This window comes from Filicampus tigris, chromosome 3, assembly GCF_054856515.1.
Source record: "Filicampus tigris isolate MCC_2025a chromosome 3, RoL_Ftig_1.0, whole genome shotgun sequence".
Classification (NCBI taxonomy): Eukaryota; Metazoa; Chordata; class Actinopteri; order Syngnathiformes; family Syngnathidae; genus Filicampus; species Filicampus tigris.
The window spans coordinates 1,799,452-1,827,312 of NC_141219.1; the positions used below are offsets into that span (position 1 = coordinate 1,799,452).

At 43.3% G+C, this 27,861-nt stretch overlaps 1 protein-coding gene across 2 annotated transcripts in view; it reads right to left on the reverse strand.

Moving 5' to 3' along the window:
* The window catches only part of cd276 (CD276 molecule), a 73,244-nt gene that overhangs the window by 19,384 nt on the left and 25,999 nt on the right, over positions 1-27,861 (reverse strand). For both annotated transcript variants that reach the window (XM_086025284.1, XM_086025283.1), the window contains 2 exons: positions 7,292-7,429; positions 3,954-3,995 (listed from right to left, as the gene is read on the reverse strand). In XM_086025284.1, the coding sequence (XP_085881410.1) occupies positions 3,954-3,995; positions 7,292-7,429 (180 nt within the window). The remainder of the gene's footprint in view (positions 1-3,953; positions 3,996-7,291; positions 7,430-27,861) is intronic.

Here is a 27,861-nt window from a genome sequence, read left to right on the forward strand (position 1 = left end):
AAGCCATCCTGGGAGAACTAATACACGCTCGACATGGAGAGTGAGCCATGTTGGGCATCGTAGCTACCACGCAGTGGTGAAGGTGCATACGTGTGCACTGTGAAGCCGCAATTTGAGTGCCGTTGTTCAACATTATTTGCCGTAGCTATTAAGCCAACAAAGGAAGTGCTCACCCCAGTGTGAATGAATGAGCCCCGGTTCCTAGTTATCACCACTTATTGTTCCAATCGGGCTGCCTCTGAAAAGGAAGGCGTGCTCTCCTTTGGACAGCTCATTAAGATAACACGCGTGAACTCCCCACCGTCGTCATTAAAGTGGAGCTCGTCTTGGGCGTCTTTGTCTCGGGCAGGAACCTGTGCCTTTGTCAGCACAATTGGAGCCATATGGCAACACAAAAGCCGCCCGTCTGGCGTGCTTACACCAGCCCATCTCAGAAGGCAGGAGCCATTAGCTCACCTTCACACGTGCCGCCGCCCGCCGACGTGCACCTGGATCGAACCCTGATCTCCACGCTGAGAGGGATCGAGGGCGAGGACGGCTGCGAGTTGTCGCTGTGATCCACGTCACCCCCCCCCCACCCACCCACCCCCGCCCTTCCCTTTTCGCTCTGGCTGAAATATTCAGACCAGCTAGTTGCGAGACGGCTGACCCCACTCCTGGCTGCACAGATCACTCTGAAAAATTCATAAGGGAGGCAATAAAGAATAGAAAAAGTCATCGTCCCCACCGCCATCACCTCGCGGCTTATTAAAATCACATGGTATTAACTTAACGGTTGGCGGGAAAGGCTAAAATATTCACACTAAAGGAAGAGTCAAATGAATGACTATCATGAGATTAACGTTTGCGGAACAAATGCTAAGGATGTTGACGGGCATTTACCGAAGCTGCTCAACTTCAATCTGCTTCTTGAGACTGTTGTTGTTTGTGGATTTGCTATTGGTAGCGTCGTGGCTCACACACATTTGTTCCCCACTGGAGATGAAAAGATATACCCACAATGGTCACTGAAGAGCCGCACAATATATTGAAAAGATGCAACCGTAAATGCGCATCACCATCCGATTGGTGAACAGTATCTGGAGGGCATTACAATTAATTAGCTAAGAATACTTGGAGCTTGCTTATTTTTCTGCATGAAAATAAGCTATTTCTTTCATTAGATAATAAAAAAAGGTATTTTTTTTAGGTACGTTAGATATCACAATAAGATAATATTGCTATACTCGTCACCCATATCTCACATTTTGCCAATATCGTATAATTTCATATATAATATACAGTATACTAGTTATAGTCTGCAACTGCTACTTAAAATTCTGCTGGCTACTAGTCATGCTGCTAATAATATGTAGAGTGTTATTCATGTACAGTTGCCACTTATATTGTTGCTCTTTGCACTTTTTAAAAACAAAAATTATTATTATTTGACATTACATGCGCTGCTAGTGTCCACTTTTGTGGAGTAAAACTGGAATTTCCAACTGTGGGACTGACTAATAAAGGCCTCTTCTCCTGAAATCAAGAGGATTCTCTCTCTGAGAGGCAATTACACTAGGGTTGGGAAAATGAAGCTTCAAATTTGCTTCATGAACAAGTTGTACTTTTTGACTCCTCGAGATGAGCTGGCACTCTCTGTTCAACATCAGGAGGAAAGTACACCGACTTGCCATTTCTTAAACCCCTTTATTTATAAAACCAACAGAGTAAAAAAAATAAAAAATAAATAAATACAACTGATTCAGGAAGCAAATTTGAAGCTTCATTTTCCCATCACTAAATAATACCCAGTTTTGACTCATTGGTACTTAAGATACTTTGAACATCCTAAGTGCACTTGCATTCAGTGTGCAGATTGAATATTGGTAACCGGTCTAAGGTGTAGTCCGTCTTTTGGCCTAAGCCGTTTGGAATGGGCCCTAGCCCCTGAGAGACCTTGAACTGGATGAATGTATACAACATGGATGGTTGAACTAGTGGCCATGCCCTGTAATTGGCTGGTGACTAATCCAGGGTGTAGTCCGTCTTTCGCTCAAAGTCAGCTGGGACAGCCTCCGGCTACCCGCAGCCCTGAACAAGATAAGCGGTAGAGAAAATGGACGGATGGTGTTTGTGGAGACAATAAGTAAGTCAAAATAAAGAATGGACTCATGATTTTCTTGCCAACTGCAAAGACTAAGCTCAAAGAATTGGCCTTGCTATCAACTCCTAAAAATGTCTGTTAATTTCCCTGCTGACATTACATAACGTGCCTCATCTTTGTTTTCATTCATTGGCCATTCCAATAAAAGTTTGAAATTGATCAAGCGGAAAAACTTGAAAACACAGAGCACTTCAAGGCCCTCCTGGGACGTTCCCTTCCTGGCACTGCGTGTTGTCAATGTAAGGCTTGTTTTACTCTTCATCCCCCAAAATATTGGAAAAGTGTAGCTCGACCAACTGGCTTGATGTACGCGTCCGCTCTACCACTGCTCATTCGGTGCAACTTGAATGTAATGAATTTTACGGTGCAGCTTTTGGGGAACGTGTAATGTAAAACAGCTTGTTGGCGTCTCTAAATGAGTGCATCTGTCTCCATTCAACACACACACACACACACACACACACACACACACTTGACTAAGAATGATGCCAACAGGCTGCTGGACTTGGTGCCTGGAGCAGGTCTCATTTTTTATGTGCATTCATGCTCCATCAGCATTCACTGGCACTTGAGTAAACAAAGTTAACATTCACTAAGTGCTTTTGTTGGGTCGCCCTAACACCTGCCCACCTGCTCAGTCTCTTTGCTTCAGTGTCCAACTGCCACAGTGGCTAATTCATCTTCTCGGTAGTGTTCGACAAGCCACATTGACTATTGCATCAATGTGCAAGATTGAACATGGATTTTAGTGTTGTTGTTTTTTTGTTTTTCTGTCTCGGCCAAATCGTTCACGGCGAAGCTGGCAATTATCGAATATTGGAGCTTTTTTGGTGGGTGACGAACCATTTTGGGGAATATCGGCTATGCCTTCAGTGCTCATCTTTGCTCTACTACCACTCCTTGACAGTGTTGACCCAAGAGAAGGATGATGAAGCGGTGCAGCTCCTTTCCACACTGCCTGTCAAAGATGGCTTTTTGTCACCGGTTGGTGTGAAAAGCACTGACACAAAATGGGGAGGTCAACGTCTACCTGGCAATTTTCCAGTTTCGGAGGCCGTAACCAATGTGGGACAATGTATGAGTGTAAGAGAATTGTTCAAAGCCCAGGCTGGAGGCACAGAGTCTGCACATCAATTTGCTGCCCGAGGAGTTAGATTGGAGCAGTAACAGATGTGGGATGACAACGATGTGGAAGGAAATTCCACAGTTCTGGGACCAGGCAGATGAAAACAGTTAATCGGGGCTCAGGTAACGACCAATCAGGGCTGACCTGTTTTCTGAAGCTGGGCCGTGATTGGTTATCTGAGTGCTGAGCAACTGTGATGTCATTTTCAGTCCACAGAAGTGACAACATGGCCACCCCCTTATTGGGGGAAAAAAAAAAAAAAAAATGGGGGTTGACTTCCCTTTAACAAAGATGATCGGCATTTCTCCAGCCCTGTCCAATTCGCTGTCCAAAAAAACTTTAGTACCTCATCCTTGATGTTGCCAGGCGTCTAATAATCTGATTGCGAGATGTCGCCTTGCTCTGTCAAAGTGCAAAATGTTGCTGCCAAGTCCAGCTATGCTGGCCTTTGTGTGAAAGGCCAAGGTGGCGATATTGCAGCATCCCTGCGAGAAAGACATTAGCCGCTCGTGTCTGACAAAGAACTGAAACAGGGCCGGGTACAAAACAGGTTTGTCAACTATGCCAACCCCTACCAAAGCTGATAACATGAAGGAAACGTGTTTTTCTTTGCATCATAAACATAGGCAATATTTGTGCGATTGCACTAAGTGTGCATGCGTGAGCAGGCGTGGATTGGCTGACCTGTCTTTGACTCTTCTTCTTCTAGTTCCTTGGCCTCTTCAGCTGTGGGAAAAGACAAGAGGAGCTGAGTGGAAGGTGGCGGGCACAATGCAGTCACTTCATCAGCAGCCCGGGGCGAGCTCAAAGCGCAAGCTGGGATGAGAGCGCCTGCATGGCCATCAAGCTCAGTGCACTTGCGCCCCGTCGTCGCACGCACGCACGCACGCACGCACACACGCAATCGTAGCCATAGACACACCCTAACATACTATCCATCCTTCTCACCGGGAGAGTAAACAGTACATTCGGCTTTGGCTGCTGGCTAAAAAACAATCCGTCGAGTTGTGGAAAGACACCACTGTTGTGAGAGACACACTCGCACGTGCGCACACACACGCCAGGATGCGATGTCGAGGAACTTGTGAAAGTTGTGCAGGGAAACGGACTTCTTAACTCATTTGCAGCCATTGACAAATTTATTTGTCTTTTCACAGTCCAGCCATTTAATCCCAAGAATTTATTGATATTTTTTTTCACATTTTTTCAAACCTTAGGGGTAACGAGGGTATGAAAATGTCTGACAGTGAATGAGTTAATGGCCTTTTCACAAATATTTGGTGATGGCCCAACCATCGAGTGTCAAATTAAACATAATTATTGTTATTTATTTCTGAAATTGTGTCTGCGAGCGAGACATTCTTCACAATATTGAAATAATCCCCACCGCCGACAGCGATGTCGGGTGGAGATCAGGACAGGAGCCACTTTTGAGTAACACTTTACTCTCTTTAAAGGGCAACTTGAGCAGTGGCTCATTTACATGAAACTAAGTTCACTTCTATTAGTGTTGTAAAAAAAAAACAAAAAAAAACTGCATAACATGTTTCCGTTTTTATAACGGGGACCATCACTTGGTTCCGGTAATCACCATGACGGAATGTCTGAGGATCACCCAAAAAAAATCAAAAAAGCGGTCAGGTGCGGCGATAGATGGTGCAAAGCCAGCAGCTCTGCTGCCATGAGATCCACACAGAGTGGAGGAGACATTTAAATAAAGGTCAGCCGGTGTCTGCAACAGGGCCCAGAGGTTTAAAAATAAATATGGAAGTGACACAGACTTAGTAGGGGGAGAGTAAATAGCTCCATGGAACATATAGAATCTAATGAAATGGAAAGAGAGAATGCAGTGCCTTGCGCAAGCAAAGGGCTCTTGGGGTTGCGTGGCCCCCTTCTTGTTGGGCGGGAAGGAGGTGGAGGCACTGAAAGCAGGATTGATTATCTGGTTAGCCAGCTTATTGAAATGTAAAGGCGTGTACGCCGTTCCCTTCCAGCAGCGCTTTGGTGTTTGAAGTGCAGGGCCGCGCCGCCCTATCCGCATGCGACACGGACTCTGATGGAATGGATACCGCGTGAGAACGGATGCGAGGATTAGAATAGCAATCGGGTGGACTTGGGGAACACGTCGGCCTAATTGTGCCCGTCTTGTCTCGAAATGGCGTTCCCGGGCCGGGCCGGATCGCAGTCGACTCGTGGATCGCAGTCGACCCGCGCAAGGGGTCGGTAGGAAGGAAAAAAAAGTGTGGAAGCGAGTAAGTCATTTATCTTGGCTGTCTTCCCTGTCATAATGTATGCGGGCCTTCACAGTGCACATCATAACCCAACCGCGCAGCTGAGACTATTGCAGTCAGCAGCGAAAGCTCCAATTCCAGGGTGCCATTCTATCTCTCTCTTTTTTTTTTTTTGAATGCTCCTCACAGCCTTTTTACCACTGTCCTTCCTAATCAACACATGGAATAATAATGGCATTATTATGACATTTTAACAGTACAATCGATTGCTTTGAATTCTGTGTGGAATTTATTACTTTTATTTATTTGAACAGCTGCAAGATACATTACTCATTATTTGAACATCGTGTATGTATTTTATGCTTATTTTCACACTTTGGGAGTGGTGATTGGTCCTTGTGAGAAATACGGTGAATCATGTGTGGTTTGTGGCAACTTGACATGATTGGTGGGTGTGTAAAGGATCCACACTAGTCCTTGTATGCTTTTGTTTTGTCAGGACTAAAGCAGGTTTTATTACTTAAATGTTTCGTTTACATTGTCCTTTTTTTATGAATATAAAGATTTAATGAAGAGTGTTGTGTGTGGTTTTCTATTTTTGCTTTGGATGGTTGATGCGTGAAGTCGGGATACGTGTATGGGTCTTGCGTATGTACTTTGGGGATCGAATTTTGTCCCTTGAGTGACAGCGTAGCGCCACAAGAGCCTGAGCTGTAAAGGGAGCCGCAAAGGCGTGGGAAATTAGGAAGCTGATTTGTGCCACAAGTTTTTATCTCCAGGCTCTAGCTTGATGCTTCATTTTCACTCAGAAGGGGACTTTGACGCCTGCGTTGGACTGCAGATGAGATCATTTGACATGAAGCAATCTTGGTGAGTGCACTGAGGTATGTTTGTTGGCTTTCTTTGATTGTTTGAAATATTGTATTTATCTGTGATTTTGTATCTTTGTATTATATTTGGAGTAAATGAGTGTTTGTTGATGTTTTAATATTGATGCACAAATTATTTGGATTGTACTGTGAAGATTTTGCGGTGATTTGCTTTTTTTTGTGTTTTGTATGTCCTGGCACGCAGTTTTCACGGTGCTAGGGTGAACCCAATGATGACGCTACAGAAACTAAAATAAAGGACACCTATGCATCAGTCCAGACTCTCTCTTTGGGGATCCGAGGGTTGCTTACACTGAGTAATGAAACAAATGTCAGCATTTGATAAATGTGGGTGAATCCACCTGTTGAGTTCAATATAGTAACATTGGATTGAATTATATCATCAATCATCTTTGCTCGATGATTCTATTGTGCCGTTTCATGGGTGTTTCAAGTTTATTGTGACTGAATTTGCCTTCATTTAGTTTATGAAAAATGCTTGAAAATTGACTTTTGGCAAGTATTTGAATTAGCATTTTCCTATTTGATATTTTTATCTCGTCGACATCCACGCACTATGAAATTACTCATCAGTTACTCAGTATTTCAGTAGGTTTTTTTTTCACTTCATAATTACACTCAAATTACTTGGACGTTTTTATTTTACTTGAGTCATATTATTCTAAAGTAACAGTACTTTTACTTGAGTACAATTTTGGGCTACTACGATAACGCTGGTCATTAGACTTTTTTTTTTTTTTTTTTAGATGTCCCCCCCCCCCCCACCCCCCAGTTACTAGAACCTCCAAAATGAAAATCTCCACATTTTGTTCAAGCTAGAAGGATTATGCATTGACATCTGGTGGTGAGCCATCATTAGTGAGATGGGAAAATGGCCACCGCTGTGGAATGGCCTCCTTACCTTCTCTCCTGGCTTCCTCGCAGCTCTCCTTGATCTTCCTGCGGCAGACGGCGGCCAGCGCCACGAGCAGGACCAGCAGGCACACGGCGAGGCCAACGGTCACCCACAGCGCCACGGGGGGGAAGGAGATGTTCTGGCCTGAAGCGGGGGAAGGGGGGTGGCAATTCAGGGGGAGGGTTGAGCAGAGAGGAGAGCCCATCATCAGTCACGCTCACTGACTGACTAGTTTATTTAAATGTCAATCTCAAGTCGGTCACTGTCCATGTTAGTGCAGTGTGGTTAGTCAGGTTCGGACATTGTAATGAAAGTAATTGTCCTCCGATAGTTCATTTTCAGACTGTTTCGCACCAAGTTTACAACTCTGGAGTAGCTCAGCTGTGGTGGGAAACTGACCTCGATCCCCTCTGAATGAAGGAAACAGCTTTGATCCTACTCGGCTTGATAGTGACGTAATGGCAGGTAGAAAACGGATTAGAGACAACTACATTATCGATCACTATTAAAGCAAACTCCTTAAAGTTTCAGGTGTGAATACGATCTTGGAATCATTGCTTCGCACAATGAGGAAACGGAAGTAGTATTGCCGCACCTCAGCAACACTCAAACAAATGTTGTGTTCAAGGGTCTATTTGTATATTTGCTATTTTCACCGCTTTAAATTGGCTAAAACTGTGTAAAAATTACAGACGAAGTAGGGACCATTAGAATCGATTTGTGAAAAAAATAATAATAATTTGACCATATTGGAACATATGAGGTTTCTGCCTCACAGCGACGGTATCTATATCAAATTACATTCCTGATCAGTGATAATGACCATTTACCAGTTTTAACGTTCAAATCAGTTTGAATTCTCGAAGACAACAGAAGCACGAGTCAACCTATTGGTCTTGGTGAGAATGGATGGATGGTAACAGCCTCTTCACAACTCCTTTTGAGTCATTCCATCAAGTCCAGATGGCCGATTGCTGTTTTTTCGCTCAAACAACATTGGCACAGGATTAAGCAAGCTGGAGCTAACTATCGCCTTCTGCTGTTGAGGTTCTGATGAAGGGCATTTTTGGTGCATTATCTCCAATAGGGATCAGGACACAAACACGATTATGCATATTAACACATAAATTGTGTTTTTAATTAATGCTTTTTCGACACAGCTCTCTTGTAAAATCACATAAAAGTGAGTTACGGTGTCTCAGCAAAGGGCAAACTGATGAGTCGAAGCAAAAAAAAAACCAAAAAGAAAAACCCCAAAAAAGGGGGGGAAAACGGTCAGCAGGAAAAAAAAAACTATATCAGAGACAGACAAATTTCCCCAGAGTATTCAAACTGAACAGAGGGAGAAGAAAAGAAAACAGGCGAGCCAGTGAATGCTATGAGCCTGGCGGTAGCACAAACAGGCCTCCTTCAGAGAATACCCGCTCTGGCCAGATAATAACGGAGGGGGGAGAAAAAAAATACAGAAAAAAAAATCACTGGCTTTGGAAGGAGGAAATGATGAAGCATCTGCAAAGACTTGGCATGGAATCTCAAGGCAGCCAGTCAAGGCTTTATACAGTGAAGCCAAGATGGAGGGCAAACAGAGGGGATCCTTCCCGGAGAAGAGCTGCCGTCAGAGGTGCTCCATCTGATGACACAAAACAATTGTTCCTCTTTGTCCATAGCAGGGCGTAATGAAAGGGCAACACTGTAGAACAGGAAGGACCCTAGCATAGAATATATTCAGCAGGTAACATGTAAAAATGGTACAAATTAAGGAATCCCACCCAAACTGTGGCGAAATATGTGACCAATTTTGAAGGGTGAGCTGGAACCTATCCCAGCGCACCTTTGGTGAGAGGTGGGATACACCCTTGAATTGACGCCAGCCAATCACAGAGCACATAGAGGTTACCAACCAACCACACGCGACTTCAAATCTAGATTTGAGAGTCCAGTGAATCTCACATTTACTCCCGTAAACAATACGCCGTGAGTGATGTCACCTCTTCTTCCGCGCGTGCGGGTCGCTTTCGGGACGCACATGTTCACACGCCAGACAGACCAAGGTCGGTCGCATTTACAATGTAATGTGAACGCTTACACAAAAAAAAAAAAAAATCAGATTTTAGCCCAAAATCCAAATTCAGCATTAAGACCTGCAGCGTAATCCTACCTTAAATTGTCCATAGGCATGAGAGTGTACTAAAAGCACTCTATGGTCTAACAAAGACGACCAAAGCAAAGTTCGGCCAGCACAGTACAACCCAAATTACGGACGTCTTCAAAATAATAAAGCGCACTTCATTATTTCTGCGTGTGCTGCAAATGAATAGCGCGCACACACACACTAAAGTTATCATGATATAATTTGGAGAGCATATAGCACACCAGAATGACTCCTCCCTTCCATAAACCACAGTTTGTATTTGGCCTGAGTGTTGTTGCGCTCAAGTCACCGGTGCCATTTTGATGAAGCGGCGTAAACGTCAGCAAGCCAGGGCTGATGTCGGTCGGGGTTCGCTGTCCACCGAGCCCTTCATTCTTTGCTATTTAAAGGATGACCGTCTGAGAGCCTCCTTGTGTCTACAGAGAAACACGTACGTATGCAAGAGAAATAATCAGGGGTATAGTTCAAAGCCGGAGAAGTATGGCACACACACACACACACACATCTCTCTTTTTTTCCCCCAAGCTTGAAGAAGATCTTGTGCTTTTCGGATTCCGTGGTCTTTCTCATTCCCTTTTATTTTCACACTTTCCCGGCCACATTCTCCCTCCCTCAAGGCGGACTGATAAAGACAAATGCCACAGTCGGCTATCATTGCCACGCCGGGGCCCAAAGGGCTGCAGGATCATATTTTTCTTCTTCTCGTGTTTGATGATGTGATTCTGTTTTCTTCAGAAATAGATTTGTCTCTAATGGCTTTGTTTACCTAGCCTCTATTCCCTTTTGTGCTAGGGAATGGATGGAGTGCCTTGGACATTACCTGCTGCTGCAGCTTTTAGATAGACTTGCACCAAACACGCTTCCCTTTATAGGTGTAGATCTCGAAATAGTTTGGATGTGTGAAAGTACATACATTTGTCTGCATAATTTCATGACAATTGTATAAAACCCTGCATGATAATGGGTATGCGGCAAAGATGTTGCCATATGGCAAAAGGTAGCAAAACCAACAGCAGGAAAGCATTAATATCCCATGCCCCGTGTTTCCGTCTGTATATCGTATCATCCTGTGAAAAACTCTTTTTTTTTCATTTTTAAAATTGTTTACGTGAATAGGGTTTCAGACATTCGATTGACAAGATTTTTTTTTTTTTTTATAAATTACAAAATTGGACATAGGTGTTTTTCTCAGGCCAGCGACGATATAAAATCGTTTCTCAGTTGCACGGGCAATATTTCAAGTGACGCTTCCACACTCTTAACTTACAAGACTAGTGAAACCACTGAATGCGCCGATCCCTTTCCCATGACAGTTGTCCCCAATCTCAGCTGGCTGTCTGGGCACACCCATGTCCGATCACTCCCAATCGTAGAGCGCATAAAGACAGACAAGCATTCACACCAATGAACAACTCACACTGCCTACTCGGATGTCAAGAAAGCAAAGCCACAGACAGACCATCAGTGAATCCAATGGAAAACAGCCTGGAGTTAACCTTTAGGATGCTAACTGAGCCAAAGTCGCAGCATTTGCGTTGATCTTGCTCTCAAAAGTTTTGTGCTTCTAAAGAGGCATATTTTTTGGGAAAAAACAATAAAAAATGATGATGCTCTGAATTGAACAACTGCTCCTTGAGACCTGCAGCTCCACAGTTTACATCAAGTTGAGCCCGAAGCAGAGATAAAGCGACTCTGTGGACCATGGTAATGATAGCCTGAGAAATGCATTTCATTCATTATTAAACACCATTGGATTCTAATAAGAGACCAGACAAATCTGTTTCAACTACCTCGACGCACTACAGCTGCATATCGACCGGTCTTTCAACAGACACTACAGCTGCATATCGACCGGTCTTTCAACAGAATCCTCCTCTATTGGACTATTATTTTAACACGTTTCCAAACACTATTAGCACACCTACATCGCATTAGGGATGAATCTCTTGAGTGGAAGTCTACGGAAAAGGCAATGGAGCTAATTTGAAGGAGGTTCAGTTATTAAACCCAATGCAATACTCTCATGCTAACCCCCTTGCTGAAGTTCTTGTTCATAATCCTTCGGGGAATAATACCATCTATAGTGAGTAAAAGGGTGAGAGGGTACGCTTATAGCCGCTGTAATTAAAACTATTCTTTTTGACCCGTGAGACAGGTAATCTATTTTTAACATTCTTTTTCACTTAATGTCATTGATAAAGTGGTTGTCTGAGGTGACACCCGCCGTGAGAGCAGCTAAGTGGGAGCATTGACAATCACAGCAGTATCTCTGAATATTACTAATGACGCCCTAATTGCATCAGACAAAGATCTCCTGATCTTTTGATGTAGTGATTTTATTACATCTGCTTTTGACACTGTTGTTCTGCTCAATTTTAATTGCTGTAAAAGAGCCCATCTAAGATTTTGGAGTTGTTTGGCTTTGTAGCTTTTGGAGTGTGTCATTTAATGAACTTCCAGACACATTCCACTGTGAACTGTGAGGACAATTACATGGTGCAAATGAGACATACACTAATCTCTAAGTTTAACTTTGCGACATGTCGATCTTTATAGCCTCGTCCTTTTGGAGCAAAATCACAAAAAAGTCTCAAGAACCCATGCCTGGATGGACACGGGATCTGCCATTTTGGTTTGAAGTGGCCATTTCGGTGTCATGTCGGTCATTTCCAGAGGTCCTTCAAAAGCAAACTTCCATCCATCTGTTTTCCACAGTACTTCTCCACATTGGGGTCAAGTTTGCGTTGGAGCCTATCCCAGACGACTTTGTGGTACACAGCGGACTTGCTGCCAGTCAATCGCAGGACACACAGAGACAAAACAATCGTTCACACTCGCATTCAAAACTACGGACAATGGAGATTCTTCGATGGAACAAACACGATGTGTTTGGAACGCAGTCAGAGGCCAGAGTAGCCAGAGAGAAAACACTCAAGCACAGGGAGAACACGCAAACTTCATATAGGAAGGCCAGAGCTGAGATTCACAACCCAAACCACAGTGTTCAAAGTAAACCACTGAGCTGGCCGAAAGCAAACTTGTCACTGAGCTATATGAATGAAATAATAATATATAAACATGAAATATGAATGAGGTACACCAGATAAATTTGAGCTTTTAGCTTTAGTCATGCCAATGAAATTTGATGACTAATAACTCAGCTCTACAAGGTCAAAACAGGACCAAGCATCTTGAAATTAATAGGCGGCCCAAACTGACCAAAATGTATAGCTGCAATAACTCTGTGCTTCCCTTAAGTCATCCGATTCTGGACTGGACCACTTAAAATTGTAATTGAGTACCCCTGACATAGGCGACGTTCCGCTTAAGCACTGATGTCCCAGGAGTGCTCAGCTGTCTGAACAGCTTGATAGTAGTTTGATGCGTTATGACGGGTTTTTAATGATCAAACACCACTACATACAGTAAACCATCATGAAAATGTTGTTGGGTGCAAGAATCTAACTGTGATGGTGTTGTGTGTTAATGGCCAACAACACAACTGCAGTTTATCTTATTTTGTCAGGTGGATTACAGGTGCCGCATTGCCTTTGGGTGTTTTGTATTTTAAAAGGCCACAGCAGACAGTTATGTTAAAAATAGATGGTTAACAGGGCCAAGGCAACAGTATGATAAAATGCTACTTCCTTATGGAGCCTCTAACATCGCCTGTGAGACATAAGCCCTCCTCATTCTCTGGAAGACACGAGCGGGGACTCGCAAGGGGGCAGTTCAGCTACTGTTTTGGCTCGGGTAAATGTGAGCGCCACCATTTTCCCGGCATTTTTTAGTAGCTTGAGTGTTTTCTCATACACCTTTAGTGGAATAAAGTGATCCAAAGATGCCCTTGCCCGTCATCTCGGATGTGCCACGTGATGACGACGGGGATCAAAGCTGTTTTCCTACCGAGTGTCAGTTCAGCGTTACCTGCCTGGAAGAAATCGCGTCTCTTAAGCTGTGACCAAAGGGGAATAATGTCCCTTGACAGAGTGATGCTTCCCGGCTAAAAGAACAGCCTAAGCCTCATTGAAGTCAATCTGAGGGATAAGAAAAAGTCAATTGGGGGTTTGCCTTGGATGTCATGCTGAACACCTTAGCTTTATTCAAATCGAAACATTGGGGACTGTTGAGGACAAGGGTCTTGACCAGTGGCTATGTTCACAGCCCCGCTAAAAGTGTTAAGGAGTGAAGTACAGTAACAATCCCAAGTCAAACACCCCGAACGCTTGCAATTGCTGACGCTTGAGCATCATTTGCAAACAAACTGTTGGCATCAGTTGTCAACAATGCTTGTCCACCTCACCAGACCTAATTTCAGACAGCAACAAAGGATCAACTCTATGTGGGTACTGAGATTTTTCTGCGAATGGTTTTCAAGACAGGACGATGATATCCACAGGAAGTGACCATGACGTAAGCAGACTCGGGTGAGGTTTGCGTACTTGCGCCGATCGTTTATCATGACGGATGGAGACGATTGCCAGTCGCCATGTGGACGATTGAGGTTGGTTGATAGTTGACACGGCTCTGTGGCTGGTTATAGTTTGGTATGTTTCGATTTCCTGTTTTTTCTCCCATTCCTGTTGGCTCAATTGGACAGGGATGGTATTGACCAAGACTTTGAATCTTGTGTGCCATGCGGTGTCATGCAGTTGAGTCCATCCATTTGTGCAGTTTGATAAGGTGCACCGAGTGAAGATGGAGAGAGGTCTGTTACGTTGCCTTCTCGCAATAGCTACTGGCTGGCTAGCCGGCGGCTAGCTTCTCGTCACTTGTCATTAAAAAGCAGCGTCGTGTGTCATACAGGAAACCTTAATGTTAAGAAAACTGTTAAATCAAGATGAGTGATGAGCCGTTAAAAGTGTTAAACTTGTATGACCATTAACTATGTTAAAATGTTATTTCAAAACACTGTACAGGTTTGTTGGTGGCTGAGATGAAGGCATACATTCATTCATTAAAACAACAAAGTGAGAACAAGCTGGAAGAGTAAAGTGAATGAGATATAAAACTCAGTGAGACACAACAAGAGCTTGCGCTTAAATCACAATGACCAAACGCTGGCATCGTGATTGATGTGTACCACCTCAAAAAGTAGTGGCTTGCCAACACAGTGATTTAAACTTCTTCATCAAAGTCTTGTGTGTGAAAAAGAGCGACAGAACAATAAAAAACAAAAAGCCAACACCTTTTGTGATGGACGGTAGCCTGAATGAAAAACACAGGTATGAATATAAGAACGAATGATGACTGGGTCTCAGTTGTAGTTTGGTATTAACCTTAAAACTGTTCATCAAATCCAGAAAAGCCCTTTTCCATTAAACCCAAGTATAGAAAGCTTGTAAGTGCACAGCGGCTGTTTTTCCAATTATTCAAGGAACACCTACACTGTTTGGAGAGTGAAAGACTGACTACAAGGTGACTTGTAGAGGGAAAAAACTTGGCAAACTGAGATTGATGGCAACTGTTTTCCATCCTCCTTTTTTCCAGCATTCCCTCTTTGGTGAGATGCTAGCTCGCCATCTTATTGGCATGCTGAGAAGCGGCGCGCTCATATCACAAGGAACATCCGAGTGCCCAATTACTAACGCATTTGTCTGACATTAATTGCACTTCCCTCAATGAACCTGGTCTTGTGGGTGGCAAAAATCAAACGAGCGTGTGACGAGCAGACACCCACACCTGCCATCTGTTTTCCATCATTTTGACTGAGATTTCAAGACCCACAGAAGATTATGCTCTGTGATTATGTTATGCACCAAAACTACCAAAGCAAAGCGTAGCCACTTAGAGTGGTTGTTTTTTTTTTTTTTTTACATGGTGCCTTTCACTCCACTTCATTCGCTCCATGAACTCCGTTGTCCCCCAGTTTGTTCCTTAATGACGTGGTTCAAGACCTGACCCATGCGGAAAGCGCCTTCACATTTCTGTTGTGGATAGCATTTTATACGGTCAATAAAGTTGACATGACTCTGCGATGAGGTCGCGCCAGGTTATTTTGCGCCTCCATCTTTGTTTCGGGAGCTTCGGAACGTATTAGTTCCAACTCGTATGCGTTGGTATTTCTCCATAATAGTCCTTTTTCATTTCATTTCAAACGACATAAATTGTAACATGCAATTGTAATGATGCCCCTTCCGCAGTTGAGTAAATGAACGCCCCTGGCCACAATTTGCAGAAGTATGGTTTCATTCTGACAATGGAAGGGATTATTAATTATGAGGTCATTTGGTAAGGTCACCGCCCCCCCCCCCCGCCCCGAGTCACACATTAATGATCCACAGGTGAATAATTTCAGCCAACCAATGGTCAAACCCGACAGGCTCAGGCTCTCATTATCACATACTGAGACAGACTTGCTAGAGTGATGATGGTGTCGTTTTCAATATTGTTGCTCACCGATGAAACCTCGAGAGTCCACTTCTGACAGTTTTTTTATATAATGAGGTTTTCCAATTTTTTTCCTGCAAAAAAGTGTAGTAGATAGCCAATTAAAACATGTTTAACAATACCGTGTTTTTACGCCGAGAGCACGGTGAAAGAATGGTTAAGCACTTCTGCCTCACAGTTCAGAGTTCAGATCTCAGCCCGAGGCTTAGTTTCTGGAGTTGACATGTTCTTCCTTTGATTGGGTTTGGTTTCTTCCGGGTTCCTCACAATTCCCCCCAAAAATTCAAGTTAGGTTCAATTCTCCAAATTCACTTTTGTTTCAAGACAATAATTGCCCTTAATTTAGCCCAATAATATCCCCATTTTTGTTGCAATATTCTGATTGTCACTGTGTGAAAGCACACAGTTATGCCATTTGCTTAGTTCTGTGGAAAAGGCAAAGGCAGGGAAATTTGGTATTTTGCTGCGATGTGGAAATTTCGCAGGATCTCGGTGTAAAAGAGTGTCCAGGGATGTACTGTTCTCAACTTCAGAGGTCGAATTGTACAATTAAATGCATGTTGCTGTCTTGTGCTATTATTAGGACGGAGAAACACTTCGCCTTGTGCTTTTAATTCATACTTGACCAAGTGCAAGCACTACTTGTGTCAGAGTTGTGAAACACTCACTTCTTCTCCATAGCGCGTGACATATTTGCTCATGTTTTTTTGGTCCTGTCGCTGTTGAGCTGTCCAACTCCATTTTCTTCCCTGGCATTTTTCTTGCATGCAAATGTTGCATTTGTTTTAGCGCAAAGGGGAAAGCGTATGCTCACTGGTTAACATGCGGTGAGCTCATACCGGAGCTGTACTTTTGAAATGACATTTACAATCTTTTTTTATTTATTTATTTATTCATACAAAAAAAAAAAAAAACGGTGTAGTCACATCCACACGAGGGGACATTCTTCCTGTGTAAAGTTTATCCTTGTTATACTGTCCAACCTCTACCTCCGGGCTATTGTTTATGCAGTCTCCTTCTGAGCTATTACACATTCTCACTGCGCTCCACTTGCAGTATAGACTTTGCCTTGCTAACTGGACAGCCCAGCTCCAAGCAGTATTTTCAGTCAATTAACCAGTCTACTGGGCATGGGATTACATTCACCTGTGAAGATGAGAAAATTCACTCTCAAATTGCCTCGGGCATAATGTCTGAATAACTTCAAATAATTAATTTAAATCAACCTGTAGCTTAGTTGTCCTCTCTTTGCACTTGCACTTTATTCACAGAAATGCGCCTATTAAGCTGTCTCTCTGTTTCTATGATACACCAGAAATAAAGGCAAGGCAAGGCAAGTTCATTTGTACAGCCAATTTCATGCACAAGACAATTCAAAGTGCTTTACATAAATCATCAAAAACATTACAGAAAGTGAAATAAAAAAAATTACAAAAATCAAAATCATGTTGAATAATTTCATTAAAATGATTAAAAGCAGGACAAGCAAGTTAAAAACAAAAAAAACCCAACAACAACAACAACAAAATACTGTGCAGATTTCATGCATGCGCGCATGAGAAAAGACATGTTTTAACCTGGATTTAAAAGTATCTACATTTGGTGAAAGTTTAATCCACTTTTTTTGCAGCATAACAGCTAAATTCTGCCTCCCCAAAATTCTCTCTCATCCAGGTGTTTATTTAGTCCTAGGATATGAGGACCCTGCTGGGTTTATATTCTTTGAACATACCATAGATGTATTCTGGGCCTAAACCGCTCTGGGATTTTAAAAACTATTCTGTAAGTGACAGGAAGCCAGTGTAGAGACTTTAAAACTGGTGTGATCTCTTAGTCCTGGTTAAAACTCCAGCAGCAGCGTTGGGGATGAGCTGTAACTGTTTAATGCTCTTTTTGGAAAGTTCTGTTAAAAGGCCATTACCCTATGGATGAGTTTCTCCTGGTCTTTCTGGGAGAGAAAACTTTGAATTCTGTTGATGATTTTCAATTGGTAAAAAGCTGATTTGGTGACAGCTTTGATGTGGCTCTTGAAAGTCACATGAGTCTATTATCACTCCAAGGCTATGGACTTGGTCGGTGGTTTTAAGAGCTTGAGTCGCAAGATGTTGACTAATGCTGACCCTATTCTCTTTACTGCCAAACAGAGTAATTTCAGTTTTGTCTTCATTTATTTGTAGAAAATTCTCTCTCATCCAGGTGTTTATTTGCTCCAGACACCGGCACAGTAAGTCCGTCGGGCTACAGTCGTCAGATGACACAGACACATAATGGTGTGAATCATCTGCATAGCTGTGACAAATTAATGTTTAAGTTCTGTACGATTTGACCTAGAAGGAGCATATACAAGTTGAACAAAAGAGGACCAAGAACTGACCCCTGGGGCACACCACAGGTCATGGCCAATTGATCAAATTCATAACTGCCAATTGTAACAAAATAAATTTGGGCTTCTAAATAGGACCTAAACCAGACTGTTCCAGAAAGACCAACCCAGTTTTCCAGCCTATCCAACAAGATAGTCCAGCAACATGAAAGTTGACTGAAAATGTAGAACTTTCTGGGTGGCTATTGACAATTCTTTAAACCTAGAGCAACAGACAAAAATATCATGTATCACTCCATTTAATGTCACAATCACATTGTTTGTGGTTCAGCACACGCTCACGGATTTTCTACCCTGTCTATTGAACAGTTTTAACATTTGTGATTGTCAGTCCCGCCCGTTTCCTGAGCTGATTTGGGAGAAAGGATTCACTTTGACCACACCTCACACCACAAGATAATCGCTCAGGATAATCTTGTAGGAGACTTCCAATAATCAGGTCTTTGCTGACTCTAAACACAAGGGAGAGAAAAAGCTCAAATTTGGCTCTATCGTTGATGAGTGTTTTCCCCTGCTGGACATAGTTTTTCTGCTTAAGATGCAAGTCTGCATATTTCACGGTAACTTTTACTGGATTCATCTTTCATTTTTCCTTACCACAGTCGCATGCAGAGAGAAAAAAAAAAACTGCAGCATGGGGTTAATTTGCAACAGTGGGAGATGTGACAAGTAGTGTGTCTGCGTGATCCAGCAGTAACACAGTCCATGTATGCTCTTTCCTAACATGAGCAATATATCCCAGCCAGCCACTCTCGGCTCCGACTCACTCAATTAAGAGCTCCTGTGATGTCCAACAACTGACAGACACTCCATCACTTTCACACATCCTTCCTTACTGATTGTGGCATTAAGATGTCAGAGGCGCATGGACAATTGATTTTCTTCAATCTTTGTTTTTCCTTCAGTCTTGGCATCTTTGGGGTTTTTTTTTTTTCTTGTTCTTGGCAATGCGGCCAGAACTCGAGAGCAGGAGCACCTTAATCAGTTGACAATGTTGTGTTGTCTAAATTTTTAATTCGCTTTAAAACAGGCGCTCCCCTCCGCCCGCGAGAGGCCGAGGACGTGTAGTAGCAGATTACTAGTGACAGCTATCAGTAGCCAAACAGACCATCAGTGTGGTGGAAAAACCTATGCAGCTGAGAGTAGTCAGACAAGGACACATTGATCCGGGATTCTAGACATGATTCGCCATGAAGGAATAAAAATGAGGGTTTTACTTCCAACTATTGTGCTGCTCTTAGTCTATTTTAATGAACCTCCCCGACACTTAACTGCAAACAGTACACAGACTGTGTTTACTGATGCACCAAGGACTTAAGGACTCTCCAAAGTCAAAGGGATTTCTCTTTTCTGCATCCTCAAACAACACAGCCATTCTTAGTAAGACCCAACCTGCATCGTCTTCACAGCAGGTGTCTTTTTGAAGGATTTGTTGTCATCATCATTTGGTCTCATCAACCGCACACTCTGTCCGATCAGTCTGTTCCTTGCCCCCCCCCCCCGCCGAGACCCACACCACTTTCTCAATATAACTTCGTTTTTAGTCATTTTATGTTCGGTTTATTTTGCTTTCTTGGCTCGTGTGTTTGGGCCATGTAGCCCATCCACTTCAAATTGACTGAGAGAATGAGGTCCGCAGATCTCGTCTTGAACGCTATATTTAATAGTACTGTAGAGTAAACTGAAAGCAACCGCTAACAAATTGCAACTTACTTCTACGCGAATGCAGAATCACACTTGGAAGTGCTTTGTGCTCATCAAAAGCAGCCTGTACAGCAGAAAACAAACGGCAGTGCCGTTCTTCTAGCAGACACCCTGCAGCACACAGCGATTGCGAAAACAGCTCCGGTGTTGCATCACTCTGGAGCAACGCGAATGAGGAATATCACACAGGAAATTAACGTTAACCTGACACCTGTTGAACCAGCCCCCTTGAAGTGTTTATTTTCGTCGAGAACCGACCCGGTGAGATCAGCAGCTTCTGGAATAATCTTTCATGTTAGATTTTTTGTCTTTGCCATTAAACTATACGGGTAAAGCTAGTGTATGTGTGACCTTTTCAAATGGAAAACTTTGCATTGGTCGCTGTGTCCACAGAATCCGAAATGCAATCATGGAATCCACCCACTGAAATCTAAATGTAAACCCAGGAACAAAGCAGTTCTTCAAAGAAAAAAAGAAGATGACTTTTCAATGCAATGCAAGTGATCAACCGAACATGAAAGGGCTGGGTGGACTTCTTCAAACGAATGCGGACTGTTAGTATGCTTCTCATATTGCAAGAGAACTTGGCGAATATGTGATTTGTATAGGCATATGTCTATACAGTTCACCCCGCCCAGGCTTTCTTCATATATACACTGTACATACAACCAATCCTGTATTGCATATACTCTGCTTCAGTGTGTGTTTTTCTAAGTATAACTGCTTTGCATATCTTCACCTATATTGGAATGCTTTCAGAATGTTTAACAAAATAAGGGTGAAGAATGGCACGGTGGACGCAGACCTGAAGTTTTTCATACTTGGGGGGGGGGGGGGGGGGGGGGGGGAATGCACCCCTGGTGTAACTGTATAATTTACCTTGATTACAGGATTATGCATGAATTTGAGGGGTAGGCGTGGGGGGTGTGGTTCGCAAATGCTCCATTATAAAATCTAATTTGTAATAATAATATAATCCCCGGTGGCAAAGTAGCCATCCAAGAAGTTGAAATCATTAACATTTAACCATAGGTAATTGGTTAACAGTAAAAGTTCATGTAAAATAACTCATAACGCCAAAACCACCACTGAGATGATTCGAATATGATTTATGGATGAAATTGTATTAATATAACACTTAGGGGACATTTGGATTTCTGCTTTTTATTGTTGCTGTCATTTTACAAAAGACTGTGCTTGCCAGCGGTCCCTTCAGATGAGTCGTGCCCCCGAGCTCCTCTGAAATATCAGTGAAGTACAACTTCTCATGACTTATTACTTAAATATTCTTTGCCTCCCTCCAGCGGTTTTACAGTTAGAGAGCTCAGTCGGACTGAACTTTGGATGTCGGTGAATGTCTCACCGAGTGGGTCATACTGTAGCTAAACTGCAACTTGGGTGGGTTTGTTTTTATTAAAATAGGCAAAGAAAGAAATGAGTAAGTTGAGTTTTATTTAATGCACCACAATCAAATTGAGGCCATGAAGGAAATAAAACGTTTTTCTTCCTTTAAAACAACATTTTGGCACACTAACAGAGAGCGCAGGGATTCTTTTTGAAGCTGTTTGTTCTTTGCTGGAAAACGTGAGCAAAATGGCAAGCGACTACTGTAAAGAACATGCCGGAGGCTTTGTTGAAGGATCAACGGAACTTTTTATGACAATATAAGGGATTACTACAGTAATCCTCCTATTTTTTACTATGCAACCTTGGAAGTGTTTCTTCCTTCTTTGACAAATATTGTCATCACTGAAGTGTACATGACGCCTGGCTTCATTGAAACAATCAAACCAAAAATGATTTTCTGGGGGAAAATGTCAAAGAATAACACAAAAGAGAAGGAACAACGAGAATACAAATTTACTGTAATTTCTGGACTGCAGCCTTGAGTTTATGGAGACTAGAGGGGTAGACAGGAGTGGATTTTCACTTCCGTCCCAAGCCACTCCCACAGAAAAAATCCCGTCCAAGTCCCGGACCATTGTAAAACCGTGTCCCGCCTCTCTCCTGGTGAAAACAACTCCCACTCCCATCCTGCTCCCGTTCAAGATGACTCCCACTCCCGTACTGATCCCATTTTGGAGGTCGGCGACCTTAAAAATGATTGTGCAGCTGTCTTTTTTTTTCCCCTACTGGATAATCTGCTCCCGTGAATTGTTTTATCCTGTACCGTCTCAATCCCTTGATTAAAGGTAAAGTTGACTCCCATCCTGTCAAATGTAGACTTTTGCCAACGATGAAGACATTCCCCAATGACTTTGTGAGATCTATATGAAATATCTGGGGAGCCGAGAGAACGTAATGTCAGAATCGCAGCGTTGTTCTGACCAAACAGGGATTCCTATGACACTCCTAGTCATCACATTGCTGGGGGAGCGCATATAGTACCGCATTTTCTAAACCTATTACCAGTTTCATCATCGCACCCCCGCAATGCCATTACATTGTGTAATGTGGCAATGAGAAGTGGTGACAAATTGAAATCCAAGGGCATTAATGTCACCCGGCCTCGTGAGTCAGTCAGCGGGGACAATGTATAAATAGCCCCCGACAGCTCACTCTTATTCCAATATACTGTAAAGTCTACATACCCCTGTTCAAATGCCAGGTTTTTAGGACATAAACAAATGAGAAAATTACAAAACATTTCGCATGAATATTGTGAGCTATAACCTGTACAACCTAAAAACAAAAAATGAACGAAATTGTGGGGGGAAATTAAAAATAAATACCTGAACTAATAATTAAAAAAAACAATCAGTGTTGGGACAAAACATTGAAGCTTCTTGCTGTACCCAGAAAAAAACTGGAGAGAACATGCAAACTCAACACAGCAAAGCCACAGCTACGAACCCCCAAACAGTGAGGCCAATGTGCTAACCACCACACTCCACAGTTTAAGATCATGTTAAAATATTTTTCATTGAAGAATCCAGGCACCACTTTATTAATTGAGCGTTGTGGCCAAAATAGTGCTCCCCAAACTTGACCCACAAAGTCGGAAGCATGCAATTGTCCAAAATGTCTTGGTAAAATGAAGATGTTGTGTGGTCTTTATCGTGCCGTGCAGTATGACGAGGTTTCATCGAACAGCAGCGACATAACCAAAAATTGGTCCGCAAGTCAAATCAATCGGTCGATTGATCAGAATTTTATACGTTTGTTTGCGAATGCTCGTGTGCATTAGGTGCGTTATATTATATCATGTGCGTACTGAGTGGCTCTTACATCTGCGACGTTGCAAATACATTCACCGGCGATTAAAATGTTGAATCAGAGCAAAACCAGAGATTGATTTTTTTTATTCGAGCGATATTCGGCCGGTCATGAAATCTAGTTGCCAAACCTTGCAGACTGCATGACAGTTCAGTTGGTTTCGGTCGCGTCGCTTGTTACTCGCAAGGCCTTACACCGATCTGCAAACTAGTTCAATGTGCGGCGCTTCTTATCCAGAAAACGTCGTATGTCGATACTATTGTCCACCTAGGAATCCCCAGTGGTGGTAAACCTCGGTTAAATGGTTCAATTTACTTTCCCTGAGTGACCCTGTTTAGACTGCCCTCTTACAGCTCCATGAGGAGAACAAATGACCAACGCATCATGAGTGTGAGTGAGTGAGTGAGTGAGAGTGGCTAAAAGCCTGGACAGACATATTCTAGATACGATGACCTCTTTCAGTGCGGGTTACCGAGCTGTCTGGACTATCGACGAAGCCGCACTTTACTTTGCCGACGCGCTCGGTGATGGCAAGTGATGAAATTAAACACAGTTGACAATGTGAAGACGGGAAGCAGAGCTAGTGTGTTTCTGAGTGTCTCTTATTATGAGAGGGTAAAAAAGTTGACCGAGTCCAAACCAGCGGGGGAATTTTAATGCCGTCTGAGATAGATGTGAGTCACGGCGTGCCACAGTCCATTTAAACGAGTATCATTAGACGCGCCACTTCATCACAACCATTAACATGCTTTTTGACACCAGCTTTTAAAGATGCCAATCTTCTGCAGGCGGCCAGTGGGTGCAACTGTATGTGTTAAGTTAGGCAGTTGGTGTGCAGGCAGTAGAGAGTCCAACTCCAATCCGGAGGGACTCTTGGCGCACTCTTTACTTCAATTCTACACTCGGTCATCAATCACCGGTCTCCTGAGTTTGCGGGAGAAAAGGGACCTATCCCGAAAATAAACTCAATCTTTTTCCCCCCCCCATTAATTGGAAACACCTCATGTTGGCAAACAATGCTCTTTGAATGTAGCCAGCCGCTAATTCAGACTGCAAAAACAAAGCCATTTAGGGAGGCAAACTGTGGACGTCCTTTGCGGCATAATAATTCACGGTGTTATCAGGTAGAGGGTTTAAACATCAAATAAGCGGACTGGATAATTAAATCTGCAAACTTTGAAGGTGTGCCCGGGCATTCGCTTTTGGCTGAAAGGCCTGAGACTAAAATGATTTCGTATCGCGCCGAGACGGACGCCAGACCAAGTGAAAGCAATCCCTCTTACAGGATTTAGCAGGGGAGCTGCATAAAATGTCCACTGCGGGGTCCAAGCTGTACCCCGTGATAGTCCGTCCAAAATATAAAATGCGCACAATCAATAACAAAAGAGGGCTTTTGTGCGTTTACGGCTGCCATAAATACAGCGTCCTGAAAAGGCGAGTGAGGGAGGACAGAATACTGGCTTGCACCAGACTGTGGACACACATAAAGAAGTGCTTGTGTTTGTAAGAAGGTGGCACACGGGTGTCATCACACATTACATCGTTTTGTAGAAATGAGCCTAAGGATATGCTAGGAGATCAAGAAAACACACACTCACGGTTTCTATGCCGGTCCATATTTGTAACGTAATGGTTCACATGGCAGACTTTCAAAAATTGCACTAGGACTGATCAGCGAGCAATCCGGGGTGTAGTCCACCTAGGACTGATCAGCGAGCAATCCGGGGTGTAGTCCACCTTTCGGCCGACTGGCCCTTGCCCACTGGGCAGTACCTACTCAGCTCTGCTCGCTCTTGGTGCTTTTCCATTGGCTAAACAAGATATTACCATTGACTATTTTAGTATGAGGTCAGCCAGAGTTCTGAAGGTGCCTACCATCTGGATGGCGTCCAACCTGCTTTTGTCCCTTAAATTGATACTCGCTGAGCGGCGAATGCTTGCGCTTGTTTCCCGCGGCATGATGATCGGTGTGGAGAACGAGAACGGGTGCTGATGAGCGATGAACGCTACGCACGAATGGGTCGGCATATATTGGAGCCGCGGTCGCATTGTCTCTAAGCATTAGCGAATGAAAGAGAACTTTGGCGACACGTCTTACGACCGTTGACAAGTGCTTGCGACCCTTGCCTCTGATTGCTGTTGTAACACACTCCATAGTCGAGTAGTTCGGGCAGGGAATGTAAAAGGCACAAATGCAACATTTTGAGGACAATGCACACAACTAGATGTTACAAACGCAGGCTTCACTCAGTCGCACTATAATTGTCGTACAGTGGAGCCCCACTCATCGAGGGGGATAAGGATCGGTTGTGGTCAATGTAGAGCAAAAATCCACGTTGCAGTGGTCATGACCATCATCCTATCATATCTGCTCAAAAGGCCTCGAACAGTCAAAAGTGGAGACGACACCAAGGGCCCAAAAATAAAAGGACACTAATTTCCTGCGCAAAAGAAAGGAGCTCATTTTATCTGAGTGATTGTAGCAGTGAAGAAGAGCAGGGCGCAGATCAGAAAGCGGCCACAGCTAAATCCGGCTCAACAATCCCTCCGAGCCGACGTGTAAGACTGGAGGCATGACAAATAACATTTCCTGGGCCGCAAATACAAAGATGCAATTTCCTATACTGAAAGCTTCCAGGAGGACATTGAAAGTCAACAGTCAAAAACAGTGACAGCCGCCTGAGTTAATAATCCTGATGGCGCCGCTGCCGCCTACCTGTGTTTACTCTAGATTGCCTACATTACCTCATACGTCTGTGTTGTCGTTTTCCCCGGCTGGCTCTCTGATAAGATAAAACACACTTGCGGCGGAAGAGAGGGAGAGCATGTTTGTGCACCTTACACTGATTAATTCAATGTTACATTGAGAAAGTTTGCTGCAGCGCTCTTGACAACACATTTGTTAATACTGCTATTTTTTCGGTTCCACTGCAGGCTCTGCTAATCACACTCGCATTAGTCTAAAACGACGGCGGAAAACAAAGCACCAGAATGCTCTTTGGTTTAGGCTGCAACAAACAAGTGTGGTATTATTTTTGACGAACGTGATTGAAAAGATTACGGACAGAAAAATGACGGTAGGCTGTAAGGAAGTGCTACTATACATGCAAAACAGTTGCAATTACTGCAATTTCACAACAGCAGCGGTTGAAGGCCGCATCATTCTCACTCGACTAGTGGTTCGTGTAATAACGCTGTGGACCACTGCTTGTCACTTCGGCATTTGCAAATTCACCCTTTATTGTTTTTTTGTTTTTTTAACATATCGGCCATTATTCTCGAAAATCATGCCGGTGTGTATGACATTTAGCATCTCTTTCATTGAGAAAACAAATGGTTACTCTTGGTGGTAAGTACACGCAAAAATATCAAACTAGGTGTCCGTGCAACCAAACTTCCGCTCAACCTAACTTCCAAGGCAGAAGGCAGACGATTAGGTCTGCACGATATTGGAAAAACACGCGATATGGGTGTTGAACATTGCAATATCCATATTACTGTGATATTTAACATGTACCTACAGAAATGACGGTTTTATTATGGACAGAAGATTTTATTTTCATGCATAATAAGTAGGCTGAATGTGTTATTAGCTAATTGATTGTGGCTATGTGCTGGATGGATGGATAGACAGACAGACAGACGGATGGATGGATAGATATTTCTTGTTTGAATTGAGTAGTAATGCCCCCAGATATCCGCTAACTCATCTACGACAGTCAGGTCAACTTGTCACAGTGCGGTTTAATTGGTTTCGGGAACATGAAAGCATTCGACATTCTCTCGCTAACTACTTAATCGTTCGAAGCCAGTAGCCTACAAACCTGCCGACTTCCCCACCAGCGCAGGCCGGGAGCGGAGCCGGAGAGGCCAGGAAATATTCTGCACCACTGATGTAAAGTAGCTCCTGGACTTTGCTGAACGGTCAAATATTCACTGTTTTACGGCAATTCTTCATTGCCACCGTCAGACTCGTCGACATCTATGTACAAGTACTGTACATTTTCTATCAAAGATTGAAGATGCTCGTAAAATGCTCTTAAAATGTTTTGGAAACATATTTTGAGTTCTATTACAGGCAAGTATCATCGCTTTTAGGGCAGCGTCAATTATTCACGGGAATGTGCCATTCGTGGTCGGGCTCGGGCTTGTGACTCAAGTACGCATGGAAGATTTGAACCGCAGCTTGATGACACATACTAAACTTTTAGTATGTGACATAAACTTTGACTCTACTGTATAACTGTGTGATTAATCCTAATTTAATCACACATCTTTCACTTCTTTTAAATTGTGCTCCACTGAAGTGGAAGAAGCTGTCTGATGGCGAAAGACCCTTTCACCTTACCGTTAAAAGCTGAAGTTCAGTCTTTTTCCCGCTTTCTGTATAAATGGCGCCGACACGGAACGGGGGGACCAAGTCCAGCCATCCATTTTCTATAGCGCTCGCCCTCACTAGGGTCGCGGGTGAACCGAAGCCTATCCCGGCTGACTTTGGCGCATATAGACAAGCGAGCATTATCACTCACATTTACACTTTCACACTTCCATCCATCCTGGAGGTGGAGCCTATCTCAGCTCACTTGGGGAGAAAAGAAAACTACGCCTTGGACCGGTTGCCGGTCAGTTACAGGGCACATACGCATTCACATTAGGGCCTGCGTACAATTCTAGAGTGGTCAATGAAACGCGCATCTCTGTGGAAGAGAAGCTAATGTCGCCTGGCTTTGT